The sequence below is a fragment of the Manis javanica genome, chromosome 10 (genome assembly GCF_040802235.1).
Source record: "Manis javanica isolate MJ-LG chromosome 10, MJ_LKY, whole genome shotgun sequence".
Taxonomy (NCBI): Eukaryota; Metazoa; Chordata; class Mammalia; order Pholidota; family Manidae; genus Manis; species Manis javanica.
In genome coordinates, this window is record NC_133165.1 from 67,383,324 (window position 1) to 67,398,051 (window position 14,728).

General features: G+C 39.6%; 1 protein-coding gene across 2 annotated transcripts in view; it reads left to right on the plus strand.

The window, feature by feature from the left end:
- Positions 1 to 14,728, plus strand: part of MYRFL (myelin regulatory factor like) — a 119,812-nt gene that overhangs the window by 17,004 nt on the left and 88,080 nt on the right. For both annotated transcript variants that reach the window (XR_012122363.1, XM_073215587.1), the window contains exon 2: positions 3,285 to 3,375. Coding sequence is in view for 1 of the 2 variants with exons in the window: in XM_073215587.1 (XP_073071688.1) it covers positions 3,285 to 3,375 (91 nt within the window). In the remaining variant the exon portion in view is untranslated. The remainder of the gene's footprint in view (positions 1 to 3,284; positions 3,376 to 14,728) is intronic.

Sequence of the window (14,728 nt, forward strand, 5' to 3'; positions counted from 1 at the left end):
TTTGTGCCTGGGAATTGTGTGTGTGTGTGTGTGTGTGTATGTGTTTGTGTGTGCTGTACAGAGCAGATGGGACACCAGCAGGGGCTAGTAGGAAACTAAATGGATCCCTCCTTCCATCTGCTTCTTTTAGCAATAGGCTTCACCCAAGTATAGGGCAGTGGTAGGAGCAAGCCAGCCATCTCTACAGGTGGCTGGTCTGTTGGGGGCCTGAGGAAGCCTGGGGTCGGGGTGGCAGTGAGAGCACACCCAGGAATTGGGGTAGGCCTGTTGGGCTCCCCTGTGTGTCACTTACTGCCTGTGTGACCCTGGGAAAGCTAATTAGCCCATGTAATCACTCTGCCTTCTCTGGAAACAGGATAATATTAATGTCCCTCTCCTTGGGCTATTATGAAGATTCGTGAGGCCAGGTAAAATGCTCCTCCTTCTGGTTGGCCCAGAGTGAGAACTCCAAACTACCTCTGAATGTCCCCGGACAACTGAGATACTACCCCACTGATCTCCCTTCCTCTCTTCATGTCCCCTTACAGTCCTTTCCCACAAAGCAATCAGAGTGACCGCGTAGAAATGCAAAACATCAGGTCACTTTCCAAAGGCCTCCCCTGCTCTGACCACCTCTCCTGTCTGTGCTGCTGGGCTCCTGGGATCCTGGGTTCCTGTGCTCCTATGCTCCTGGGCTCCTGGGCTCCTGTGTTATGTATGTCCTCCTCCACCCCCACTGTTGTCACCTTTCCCTCCCCTAGTATATAGGGCACCCCCTCCCCCACGAACAGGTCTTGTTTTTTTTTTCCTCCCCCACTGCTGTGTTCTAGAACCGTGTACAGTGCTTGACATATACATGGCAGGTGTTTGATAAATATTAGTTGAATCAGTGAAAGTATGAATGTGTCTTCTCCTCACTCACCTCCACCCTATGTGTTCTTCAGAGTCAAGCTCAAGACTGAACCCACTGTGAGGTCATTTCTGAGCATCTCAGCTTTGAGGACTGGCTTCCATCCATTTCCCTCTTTGTTCCTGCCACTGAAAGACTTGGCATTCTCTCTCCTCTTTCTCTTCCCTTTTCTTTCTTCCCTCTTCCCTTCCCCCTTTCTGGCACCCATCAAATGTTCACACTTGGGAGGTGCTCAAGATTTTTACAGTTTTATTTTAGTGCACTTGGAAGAGATAGCAACCCAAAAGCTAAGCATAAAATGGCCTTCCTGTAACTAGTGTGGTGATCTGGACGTGAAGGGGCCTGCCCCACCCCCTCCCCCGGGGGAAGGCAAGGCACTGGATTACAGGAAGGACGTTGGTGTGGGGGACAGAGATTCTAAGTATTACCTATTTAAATTGTACCCAGAAAAAAACCAATAAAGTTAATAATTGGTGAATTATGAGTGATGGGTATAAATGAGTTCCTTTGTATTCCTGAAATTTTTCTTTAGGGTTTGAAATTATTTCAAAATGAAATGGGAAAAATTCTTCCCCCTCAAAAAATGTGTAAAGTGAAATTTATCAGTATTTTTCTTTATAGTTTTTATTTGTTATGCCATGCTCGCAAAGCCTTCTTTATATCAAGATCATAAGAATATTCACACATCTTCTTTCTATGGGTTCACTTGTTTATGTTGAAATATTCAATCTATCTGGAATTTTGGTATGAAAGTAGGAAAATGATCCAGGTCTCTTTCTCCTAAATGTCTGACCAATGTGTCCCCACAACTTTTATTAAATATTTAATCTTTCTCACTGCTTCTGTCAAAGTATATGATTATTATGCACTAAAAGTCCTTATATATTCCCAATATGTGTAATATTTCTTGATATAGCCCAGATTTTTTTGTGTTCCTTTCATATGTCCATTTGTTTCTCAGCACTGATTTACCTCCTTTCTCCCTAGTTTTCTTGGTGATTTTGGGGTATTTATTCTTCCAGAAGAATTTCCAGACATTTTAACTTGTTGATTATTTAATTTCAGATAACATACAACCCAGTTAAAAAGGGTTTGTTGGGTGTATACCAAAGTTTGTCATACGATTGGAGTAGAAGTGGAAAAACCAGGCCTTAGAAAGGATAGAGTCAAGAAGGACCTCAGCAAATATTTAGACTATCACTCCAGTCCATGCCTTAGTTATAACCTGACTTAATCTCAACCACCAGCTGTAAAGTCTAGTTCAAATTCTTGGAAGAAATAATTGAATTGGTCATTGGCTAAGCAATGGATTGGTTCTTCCTGCTTCAGGTGCCCGGAGAGGTTATGTGTTAAAAATATGGCTTCTAAGGGGGAAGTTCTCAGAAAATGAATATATGGGCTTGGCAGACATCTTAAATAATGTTTAGTAAAAGTTTTAAAATATTGAGTCTTTTAGCCTAAGAACAATGTAGATCTTTTCATTTATTCAAACTTCTTATGACCTTTCATAGAGGTTTTTTTTAGCTTTCTAAAAAGATTTTGTCCCTAAATATATGGATAGATATTTTATATTTTTGTTATTTTGAATAGAACCTCACTTTTTTCCATTATATTTATCTGAGAGGTTTACTTGTTATTTTTTGCATATAAGGACCTAATTAGTTTAATATTTAATTTTAAGCAATGACTGTTGAATTTTCTGATCATTTCTAATTGTTGTTAGATGCTCCACTTGCATTTGCTAGGTATAGTCATTTTATCCACAAGTAAGTATTGTTTTATCTTCTTTATAATATATTCCTATATTTTATGTTCTTTTAAAATTCTAACATTTTTGTTATGACCAGAAAGAAAACAGGAAATTTATTTTCATTTTTTAAACCAGGAGAAAGGACAGAAATATTGTGTTAACCTTTGGGAAGTCTAACAAAAAAGTTGAAGAAAGTTACTCAACTTCTTGTTGGAAATAATCTGTCCAAACAACAAACCAACCACCAATCCACTTATCCATCCATCCAATTAATCCATCCAGCAGATGTTTATTGCTGCCTTTTTTATACCATAGATTTTTGTGGCTACAAAAAGAAAGACACAGTCCCTGCCCTAAAAGACTTCAGATAGAGAAACAAACACAAAAGCAAGCATTATAATAGTGTCTAGGGCAAAGCACATGGTGTTAATGGACACACATAAAGAGGGGCACCTAAAGGTGCCCAGGAAGGCTGCTGGAGGAGTGTGACATCAAAAGAGATTTCTGGAGGAAGTATTTGAATAGAGGAAAGACCTTAACTCTCAATGCATGCCTTATGCCATTTAGTTGCTTTGTCTGTTGTTTTTAGCCATTAGTCATTCTGAAGTCTTCATGAATCTTAGGATTTTTAATTTGTCTTTGCAGCTCAGGGGACTGATGGCCCTCTGGGGAATCCGGCCCTGGATACGAGTCTGCTGGAGGAGTTCCTGGGCAATGATTTCGATCTGGGGGCCTTGTAAGTAATGAGAGCACTGCTTTCTGTTTGATGTTTAAAAAAATATATGAAAAATTAAATGAGTTGGGAAGTATTCCCTCCTCTTCTATTTCCAGATCTCTAGAGTTGGTAATGTTTCTTCTATAAATCTTTGGCAATTTGCACCAGTCAAGCCAACTAGGCCTGAAGTTTTCTTTCTAGGAAGGTTCTCCCCTTCCAAGTCAATATCTTTAATAGATGTGGGCTATGCAGGTTATCTACTGGAAGTTATCAGGCAGTTTATGTCTTTTGATGAATTTCTCAATGAATTTCATCTAAGCTGTCAAATTCATTGGCATAAAGTTGTTCAATTTCCTTACTAAATAGTGTTTTTATATGCTCTTTATGTCTACAGAATCTATAGTGATGACCCTTTGGTTGTTCTTGATGTCAGTAATTTGTGTCTTTATTCTTCTTGATTAGCCTGGCAAGAGGTTTATCAGTTTTTTTTAACCTTTTAAAGAACCAGCTTTTAGTTAATTATATTCACAATTGTTTTTCTGTTTTTTATTGTATTGATTTCTGCTTTTATATTCTGACATTAATATAGCCACTGCAGCTTTCATTTTTTTAATTTCAACTTAAATTGAAAGTAAAATCTTATCCTGTATATTGTTTTTTAAGTTTTAACAAATGATAGTCCTGAGTCCTGTACTACCACCATGATCTGCACACAAGATAGTTTCCTCACCTGAAGCATTTTGTATGCTTCTCTTTTTAGTCAAACCATCCACCCACCCAGAGCCCTTGGTGACAACTGATTTGTTCTTTGTCCCTAGAGTTTTGCTTTCTCTGGGACATCACATACTTGAAGTCATACAGTGTATAATATTTTGAGTCTGGCTTCCTCGACTAAGCACAATGCCTTTGGTCAATAGTTCATTCCTTTTGGTTGTAAGAAAATGTTGAATGATTATAACTCTGTTTATCCAATTACCCATTCAAGGACAGTTCGATTATTTTCCATTTTTGGCAATTATGAATAGCTTCTATAAATACTCATGCAGTTTTCATGTGATCAAGAATTTTAATTTCCCTAGGATAGTATTTAGAATAAAGACTGCTGGGTCATATTGTAAGTGTAAGCTTAACTTTACAAAAATTGCCAGATTTTCCAGAGGGGCTATCCTATTCTGCATTACTACTAGCGATGCTGCTTCTTGTCTTTGCCAGTCCTTGGTATTGTCAGTTTAAAAGAATTTTTTTATAGCCATTCTAATGTTAAGCCCACTCTGACATGACTGTAAATGGCCTCCCACTGCTCTCCAATGAAAGTAAAAATGGGCCTGAATCTAAATAGTAATAGGGAAGCTTACTGTGGATATTTTTGGTACCTGGTCTTTGCTGCTATTTGCCAACAAAAATATTCCTGCCAAATGATCAAGGGAAGAAGGGAGGCTCAACATTTTGCAAGCTAGTTAAACACACACACACACACACGCACACACACACGCACACGCACACGCACACGCATGCACACACAGCTAGTGGGTTGCCAAATGTCTGAGCCAAAACTCTCACACTCTGAGCCAGCTGTTCTGCTCCAGGCACTGAATGGGCTAAACCCAGACCCTAATTGCCCCTGTCCCTGCTCTCACATTCCTCTCACTCCATCCAAGCTGCTGGCATGAACTGCTCTGGGAAGTGGGTGCCACGGATGTATTCTTAACATCTTTGGCTTGGAAACAATCCGCCAGAAGATGTCTAGTCTCTTTCCCCTACATGACCTTCTCAAGAGAAGGAATAGCTGACTCCACTGGGGTTCTGTTTAACCATCTGGATCACTTTTATGACTTGCAGAAAGTACTTCAACTGTTTGTCAGGGAAAGTGGACAAAAGTCTTATTTAAAGAGCTGTCTTCATACCTGGGAGGCCTGAAATCTACTGAATGACTTTAGTCTCTGTAATATGCATGGCCCTTCCTCTGCAGCCAGAGGTATCTCCCAATAGGCTACTGGTGTTGGTTTGCCCAGTAGGTTTCACTCTCTGCCTCTGAGGGTGGGTAGGGGATGGAAATGAAGTAGAGGACAGTGTTAATATTGTTGAGCACTTAACCAGTGTTAGGTGCTATGCTTTGCACTTGACATATTCACTTATTTAATTGCATATTTGATTTTACGCATTTCATTCTCTTAACAACTGTGCCACATGGGCACAATATATCTATATTTTACAGATAAGGAGGCTGAGGTATAAAGAGGTTAAGTAACTCTCCACAGGTCAGTAAGTGGCAAAGATGGGATTAAAATGTGCCTGGCCCCAGAAAACATGCCCTTTGTCCTACATGTAGCTTTTAGATTAATTGATAGTTTAGGTGATATTTTTGAGAAATGTGGACTTCATGGAAATACATTAAATGTGTATAAAATTATCTGCCAAAAGGTATGACTCAGGATGAATCTGGGCCACAGTTTACAAAGATGGTCAGAGTTCACACCCATTAAAGAGAAGTCCTGTGATCAGCTACCCTACTCATTGCTTGATAAAAACTGCTCAGGTGCATGCAGTTTAAGTGGGGCTGCAATAATAATCTGAGTGAGAACAAGTGGAAACAGGTCCAGTTCATGACTGTGGGGTGTCGGGCTGCTTCAGTGATCACATCTGTACAGCCTATTCAAATGCTGCAAGTGTTGAGTATTTCTAAATACTGGAGTTCTCTTTTTTTTGCAGGTTATTTGCATACCTCACAACAGCCCTGAGATGTAGGTTTTCTCTTGGGGCTTGCAGCTAAATCACAGCAGAGTTGGGATTCATACCTGAGTTTAGTACAAATCCTGTTACTTCCATTCTGCCATATTGTCTGTGAATTGTGCTTTTAAAAAATGTCAATGACATATAGCATCTTACTTCGCTGATAGACAGTGACTGCACTGGGGTTGGAGGGGGTGAGAACTTGATAATATGGGTGAACAATGATACTTTAATTTTAAAAAATGTCAGTGACAGATCCTATCAAAATGATCTAAGAGATCAGTAGGCTGAAAAATTACTAAGAGCCAGTCTGAATCTCATAGGCAGATTCTCAAATCTGAAACATCAAACAATGGGATTATTGGCCCTGTAAAACAGATGGGCCTAAATACTCCATGGAAAATTGGTTCCATGAAATGCTGCAGGGAAAAAAAACCCTCCATATCAATAAATAAGCTTATGACTCATTGGTTTAAACAAAATTAAATAAACTTCTTTGTTGCAGGACTTCTCAGAGCCTTTGACATGCTAATATGCAACTGAGGAAGGGAAATGGTATGCAGTGTTCCTCAAGCTTACTTGGCCATGGATCTTTTTTGGGAGGCATGTACTCACATATGAGCATTGGGATATGCTGCTCAGGACTTTCTCATCTTTCTGTGTGAATCTAATTGGTATATTGAGCTGGGGGCAGTCTTGTCAACATGTGAAGTTTTCTGAAATTGCCCTTAGCCCCTGATTCCCTTGTGCGGTAGAATCCAGGGCAGCTGTCTGCCAGGAGAGGTGGGCTGAAGTCCTCTCTGATTCCCGAGGATAGCCAGCCAGGTACCTACCAGGAGCACAGGTGAGCTGTGATGTTTGGACACACTGGGAAATGTCTAGGTATGAAGAGCTGCTCGGCAGGAAGGAGGTTACATAGTCACTGGATAGCATAAGACCCTGGAGGTTGCTGTGAAAAAGGCCAAGAAGTGTGTGTGGATGTGTGCATGTGTGTGCTTGTAGAGGAAGGAAGACTCTGGAAAGAGGCTAGTGAATCTTCAAAACAGGCTTTGTATCTTTCAAAACTGCCTGCAGATTCACTTGCTTCCTTCTGTTACTCAACGTGTGGGTCAGGGAGCCGCACCATCGGCACCCCTGGGAGTTGGGATTGTAGTGTCTTGGGCCTCACTCAGAAATGCTGAGCAGAACCTGCTCTTTTAGCAGAAGCCCTGTGGGCATCACATGCACATTACAGTTTGAGAAGCCCTGCTTCAGGTCACATAAACATGTCCCCTAACCCCCACCTCCCAAGCCTAATAATGAATCCAGTTTGGACAGGGTAAGTGTGTCCAGTGGGGGTAGATATCATACCGAGCTTTAGGCTGTCATTGAGGACCTACTATGGGGTAAGAAGGAACTAGCTGAGGGCACTGAGGTGACACCAATTCATAGGTTTGAATGGGTGACTTCACAGCAGAGGGTCCTCAGAGAAACTCTCCATCCAGGTGGAATAGACACCAGGTTTCATTTCATTTCATTCTAATGGTTGAGCTTGTGTCTAATATTCTGGGTTTTACTTTGGACTTGGTTTAGGGCTGGAAGACATAATGAGTCTCGGGTCAATGACCAGCTGCACGTTTTAGTCTGTCACTGGTAGAGTGGAGCTGATAAGCTCTTTACTGTGATGTTGCAAAAGGGAGTGAGGTAACTCCTGGGGTTCTCTGAGAAGAGCTTGTTAAAGGCTGTTTGAGTTCATTGACCGGTTTGATTACTGGATTCAAACTGATGGAGTAGAAGGAAAGCTAAACAGAATCCTAGGCTAAAACATTACTGGCTACTTCTCAGTTGAAAAGATATTTGTGGAAAATGAAATAACCTATAGTAATTAATTTGATTAGCATTGTCTATATTTAAATCTGTGTCTTCAGAGCATGAACTCTGGTGGCAGACCGTATGACTCCAGCTTGACTTGCTGTTGGGTGAATAATCACTAGTAGATTATTCAATCTCATCAGTCTCATTGCCTGTGGGATAGGGGCAATAACAGCACCTCTTCACACGCTGATAGTAGAAATTAGACAAGACAATGCATGCAAAAGGTTAGCTCTGGGTCTGGATTAGAGTAGGTTCTCCATAGAGATTATCTGCTTCTAAAGCCACAGAGGTGGGTGGTGAGAGGCTCAGGGTCCTTGCGGATTGCCAGATAGGACTGGAAGGGAAGAGAGGCATCTTGGCTGTTCTTGCTTCTGCTGCACTGTCATGAAATGGTTTTCTTGGGCCCCCTTATCCATTGATGACATTTCTGCCAAAGCCCTCTCCCACCCCGATTTCTAGATGGTGGGTCCAAACCCCATTTAAGCTTATTCAAGTATTTATTGAGTGCCTACCACGTACTCACCACTGGGGCACTGTACATCACACACACACACACACACACACACACACACACACACACACACACACACACAGTATTAAGTCACATTAAGGCTCTTAATGTGACTGTCTATGTGGAAGGATAAATCATACACAATAAAAATTAGAGAAAATACTTTCAATAGCTACTATTTTTATAGTTGGGTGATAGGATGCAACAATGAACAAAACAGATGAAATTCCTGCTGATAGTTTCAGGGTTCAGGGCAGTTTGGTGGGAAGCAGTCTGTCCTGGCAGGGCACCCAGGCATTTTTTTCTGAGTTAGTGGTACATGGTAATAATTAAAAGCACACTGACTTTTTAAATGTTTAAGGATTGTTTTTAAATTCTCATCACACACTGTATTTCCTTATTGCCTGTTCCTGGGGTGAGTCATTCCCATCCCTTTACTCCTGGTACTCCACCAGGGTCCTGCCACTCTAGTGGGAGGGGGGCGGGAAAGACAATGGCATATGGTATAGTCATTCAGTAAGATGAAGAAAAGTAAGCATAAAGTAAGAGAGTTGAAGTGAGGGGTGGGGAAGCCTTCCATTTTATATTGGGTGGTCAGGAAAACCCTCTCTTGACATATGTGTGTGTTTGTGTGTGCATAAACATATTTATAGCCATATGTAGCTAATATTCATGAAATCATTTCTGCCTTCTGCAATGTAATGAGTCATAAGAAATACATATTTGCTCATTCATATGACCAAATATATACTTCCCAGGTATATTTGGTCTTCATCCACAGTTCCTGAAAAAAATGCAGGGCCTTAAAGGTGAAATGGATATCTTGTCATGTTAATGAGAAACTTTTGGACCCCCCAAGGGCAAGGGCTAGAGGCTGAATCAGCCAATGGCCAATGATTTAGTCAATCATGACTATGCAATGAAGCCTTCACAAAACCCCATGAGAAAAGTATATCTTTCTCTTGCATCCTGCTTCTCTGTTGGAGAGAGCTTCCATGTTTGGGGAACCAGAAAGCTTCCACATGCCACTGAGATAGGCCCCAAGCTCCCTCCACAAGAATGGAAGTTCCTTTATTTGGGACCTTGCCCTATGTATCTCTTCATCTGGTTGTTAACTTTTATCTTTTATAATATCCTTTATTAAACTGTTAAATGTAAGTGTTTTCCTGAGTTCTATGAGCAGTTCTAGCAAACTAATTGAATCTAAGGGGGAGGTTCTTGGAACCTCCAATCTGTAGCTGGTTGGTCAGAAGCACAGGTCACTGCCTGGGACTCTCAACCTGTGTCTGAAGTGCAGAGTGGAAGGCAGTCTTGTAAGACGGAGCCCTTAACCTGGGGAATCTGGTGCTGTCTCTGGGCAGATAGCATCAGAATTGAGTTGAGCTCCCAGACCCCTGATGTTGTTTGATAATTGCTTGGTGGTGTGCATGAAAAGAACCCCTCCCACACACTTATACACTGGAATTGGGTCTGGGAACCTGAAAGGAGTTGAACTATTACTGCTGTGTACTACTGCATATGAAGAAAACTCACCTGCTCATACACATTTTTTTCTCTATTAATGTTCAATTTATATGAGGCTTTATATTTCAAGTGTTTTCTTGTAGGCCATATACAGTTATGTCTTGCTTTAAAAAAATCCATTGTTCCATTCTTTTCTTTTTAGTCCATTAATGTTTAATGTAATTATTATATTTAATTCTGCCATTTTATTTTCTTTTTATCCTTTTTATTCTTATTTCTTTGTAACTCCTCTCCTAGTTTGTCTTATATTATTTGAATCATTTACTTATTTATTTTTTTAAAATTCATTTTATCATTAATCTACAGTTACATGAAGAACATTATGTTTACTAGACTCCCCCCTTCACCAAGTCCCCTCCACAAACCCCATTACAGTCACTGTCCATAAGCATAGTAAGATGCTGTAGAATCACTACTTGTCTTCTCTGTTGCACAGCCCTCCCCGTGCCTCCCCCCACATTATACATGCTAATCGTAATGCCCCCTTTCTCCTCCTCCCTTATCCCTCCCTTCCCACCCATCCTCCCCAGTAACTTTCCCTTTGGTAACTGTTAGTCCATTCTTGGGTTCTGTGATTCTGCTGCTGTTTTGTTCCTTCAGTTTTTCTTTATTCTTATACTCCACAGATGAGTGAGTGAAATCATTTGGTACTTGTCTTTCTCTGCCTGGCTTATTTCACTGAGCATAATACCCTCTAGCTCCATCCATGTTGTTGCAAATGGTAGGATTTGTTTTCTTCTTATGGCTGAATAATATTCCATTGTGTATATGTACCACATATTCTTTATCCATTCATCGGCTGATGGACACTTAGGTTGCTTCCATTTCTTGGCTATTGTAAACAGTGCTGCAATAAACATAGGGGTGCATATGTCTTTCTCAAACTGGGCTGCTATTCTTAGGGTAAATTTCTAGAAGTGGAATTCCTGGGTCAAATGGTATTTCTATTTTGAGCTTTTTGAGGAACCTCCATACTGCTTTCCCCAATGGTTGAATGAATTTACATTCCCACCAGCACTGTAGGAGGGTTCCCCTTTCTCCACAAGCTCACCAACATTTGTTGTTGTTTGTCTTTTGGATGGTGGCGATCCTTTCTGGTGTGAGGTGATATATCATTGTGGTTTTAATTTGCATTTCTCTGATGATTAGTGATGTGGAGCATCTTTTCATGTGTTTGTTGGCCATATGAATTTCTTCTTTGGAGAACTGTCTGTTCAGATCCTCTGCCCATTTTTTAATTGGATTATTTGCTTTTTGTTTGTTGAGGGGAATGAGCTCTTTATATATTTTAGATGTCAAGCCTTTATTTGATATGTCATTTATGAATATATTCTCCCATACTGTTGGGTACCTTTCTGTTCTATTGATGGTATCCTTTGCTGTACAGAAGCTTTTCAGCTTGATATAGTCCCACTTGTTCATTTTTGCTTTTGTTCCCTTGCCCGGGGAGCTATGTTCATGAAGAAGTTGCTCGTGTTTATGTCCAAGAGATTTTTGCCTATGTTCTTCTCTAAGAGTTTTATGGTTTCATGACTTACATTCAGGTCTTTGATCCACTTTGAGTTTACTTTTGTGTATGGGGTTAGACAGTGATCCAGTTTCATTCTCTTACATGTAGGTGTCCAGTTTTGCCAGCACCATCTGTTGAAGAGACTGTCATTTCCCCATTGTATGTCTGTGGCTCCTTTATCGAATATTAGTTGACCATATATGTTTGGGTTAATGTCTGGAGTCTCTATTCTGTTTCACTGGTCTGTGGCTCTGTTCTTGTGCCAGTACCAAATTGTCTTGATTACTGTGGCTTTGTAGTAGAGCTTGAAGTTGGGGAGCAAGATCCCCTCCACTTGATTCTTCCTTCTCAGGATTGCTTTGGCTATTCAGAGTCTTTGGTGTTTCCATATGAATTTTTGAACTATTTGTTCCAGTTTGTTAAAGAATGCTGTTGGTAATTTGATAGGGGTTGCATCAAATCTGTATATTACTTTGGTCAGGATGGCCATTTAGATGATATTAATTCTTCCTAGCCAAGAGCATGGGATGAGTTTCCATTTGTTAGTGTCCTCTTTGATTTCTCTTGAGTAGTTTTCAGGGTATAGGTCTTTCACTTCCTTGGTTAGGTTTATTTCTAGGTATTTTATTTTTTTTGATGCAATTGTGAATGGAATTGTTTTCCTGATTTCTCTTTCTATTAGTTCATTGTTAGTGTATAGGAAAGCCACAGTTTTCTGTGTGTTAATTTTGTATCCTGCAACTTTGCTGTATTCTGATATCAGTTCTAGTAGTTTTGGAGTGGAGACTTTAGGATTTTTTATGTACATATCATGTCATCTGCAAATAGTGACAGTTTAACTTCTTCTTTACCAATTTGGATTCCTGGTATTTCTTTGTTTTGTCTAATTGCCATGGCTAGGACCTCCAGTTCTACGGTGAATAACAGTGGGGAGAGGGGGCATCCCTGTCTTGTTGCCTATCTCAGAGAAAAAGCTTTCAGCTTCTCACTGTTCAGTGTGATGTTGACTGTGGGTTTATCATAAATGGCCTTTATTATGTTGAGGTACTTGCCCTCTATACCCATTTTGCTGAGATTTTTTATCATGAATGGATGTTGAATTTTGTCAAATGCTTTTTCAGCATCTATGGAGATGATCATGTGGTTTTTGTCTTTCTTTTTGTTTATGTGGTGGATGATGTTGATGGATTTTTGAATGTTGTACCATCCTTGCATCCCTGGGATGAATCCCACTTGGTCATGGTGTATGATCCTCTTGATGTATTTTTGAATTTGGTTTGCTAATATTTTGTTGAGTATTTTTGCATCTGTGTTCATCAGGGATATTGGTCTGTAATTTTCTTTTTTGGTGGGGTCTTTGCCTGGTTTTGGTATTAGAGTGATGTTGGCTTCATAGAATGAGTTTGGGAGTATTCCCTCCTCTTCTGTTTTTTGGAAAACATTAAAGAGAATGGGTATTATATCCTCTCTGTATGTCTGATAAAATTCTGTGGTAAATCCATCTGGCCTGGGGTTTTTTTTCTTGTATACTTTTTTGCTTACCACTTCAATTTCTTTGCTGGTAATTGGTTTGTTTAGATTTTGTGTTTCTTCCTTGGTCAGTCTTTGAAGGTTGTATTTTTCTAGAAAGTTGTCCATTTCTTCTAGGTTTTCCAGCTTGTTAGCATATAGGTTTTCATAGTAGTCTCTAATAATTCTTTGTATTTCTGTGGTGTTGGTCATGATGTTTCCTTTCTCATTTCTGATTCTGTTGATATGTGTTGATTCTCTTTTTCTCTTAATAAGTCTGTCGAGAGGCTTATCTATTTTCTTTATTTTCTCAAAGAACCAGTTCTTGATTTCATCGATTTTTTCTATTGTTTTATTCTTCTCCATTTTATTTATTTCTTCTCTGATCTTTATTATGTCCCTCCTTCTGCTGACCTTAGGCCTCATTTGTTCTTCTTTTTCCAATTTCGATAATTGTGATGTTAGACTATTCATTTGGGTTTCTTCTTCCTTCTTTAAATATGCCTGGATTGCTATATACTTTCCTCTTAAGACTGCTTTTGCTGCGTCCCACAGAAGTTGGGGCTTTGTGTTGTTGTTGTCATTTGTTTACATATATTGCTTGATCTCTATTTTAATTTGGTGGTTGATCCATTGATTATTTAGGAGCATGTTGTTAAGCCTCCATGCATTTGTGGGCCTTTTTGCTTTCTTTGTACAATTTAGTTCTAGTTTTATACCTTTGTGGTCTGAAAAGTTGGTTGGTAGAATTTCAATCTTTTGGAATTTACTGAGGCCCTTTTTGTGGCCTAGTATGTAGTCTATTCTGGAGAATGTTCCATGTGCACTTGAGAAGAATGTGTATCCTGTTGCTTTTGGATGTAGAGTTCTATAGATGTTTATTAGGTCCATCTGTTCTAGTGTGTAGTTCAGCGCCTTGGTGTCCTTACTAATTTTCTGTCTGGTGGATCTGTCCTTTGGAGTGAATGGTGTGTTGAAGTCTCCTAAAATGAATGCATTGCATTGTATTTCCTCCTTTAGTTCTGTTAGTATTTGTTTCATACATGCTGGTGCTCCTGTGTTGGATGCATATATATTTATAATGGTTATATCCTCTTGTTGGACTGAGCCCTGTATCATTATGTAATGTCCTTCTTTATCTCTTGTTACTTTCTTTGTTTTGAAGTCTATTTTGTCTGATACTAGGACTGCAACACCTGCTTTTTATCTCCTTGTTGTTTGCATGAAATATCTTTTTCCATCCCTTGACTTTTAGTCTGTGCATGTCTTTGGGTTTGAGGTGAGTCTCTTGTAAGCAGCATATAGATGGGTCTTGTTTTTTTATCCATTCAGTGACTCTATGTCTTTTGATTGGTGCATTCAGTCCATTTACTTTTAGGGGTGATTATCGATAGGCATGTACTTATTGCTATTGCAGGCTTTAGATTCGTGGTTACCAAAGATTCAAGGTTAATTTCCTTACTATCTAAAAGTCTAACTTAACTCACTTAGTATGCTGTTACAAACACAGTCTAAAGGTTCTTTTCTGTTTCTCCTCCTTTTTCTTCCTCCTCCATTCTTTATATATTAGGTATCATATTCTGTACTTTTTTTCTATCCCTTGATTGACTTTGGGGATAGTTAATTTAATTTTGCATTTTCTTAGTAATTAGCTGTTCTACTTTCTTTACTGTGGTTTTATTACCTTTGGTGACAGCTATTCAACCTTAGGAACAATTCCATCTATAGAAGTCCCT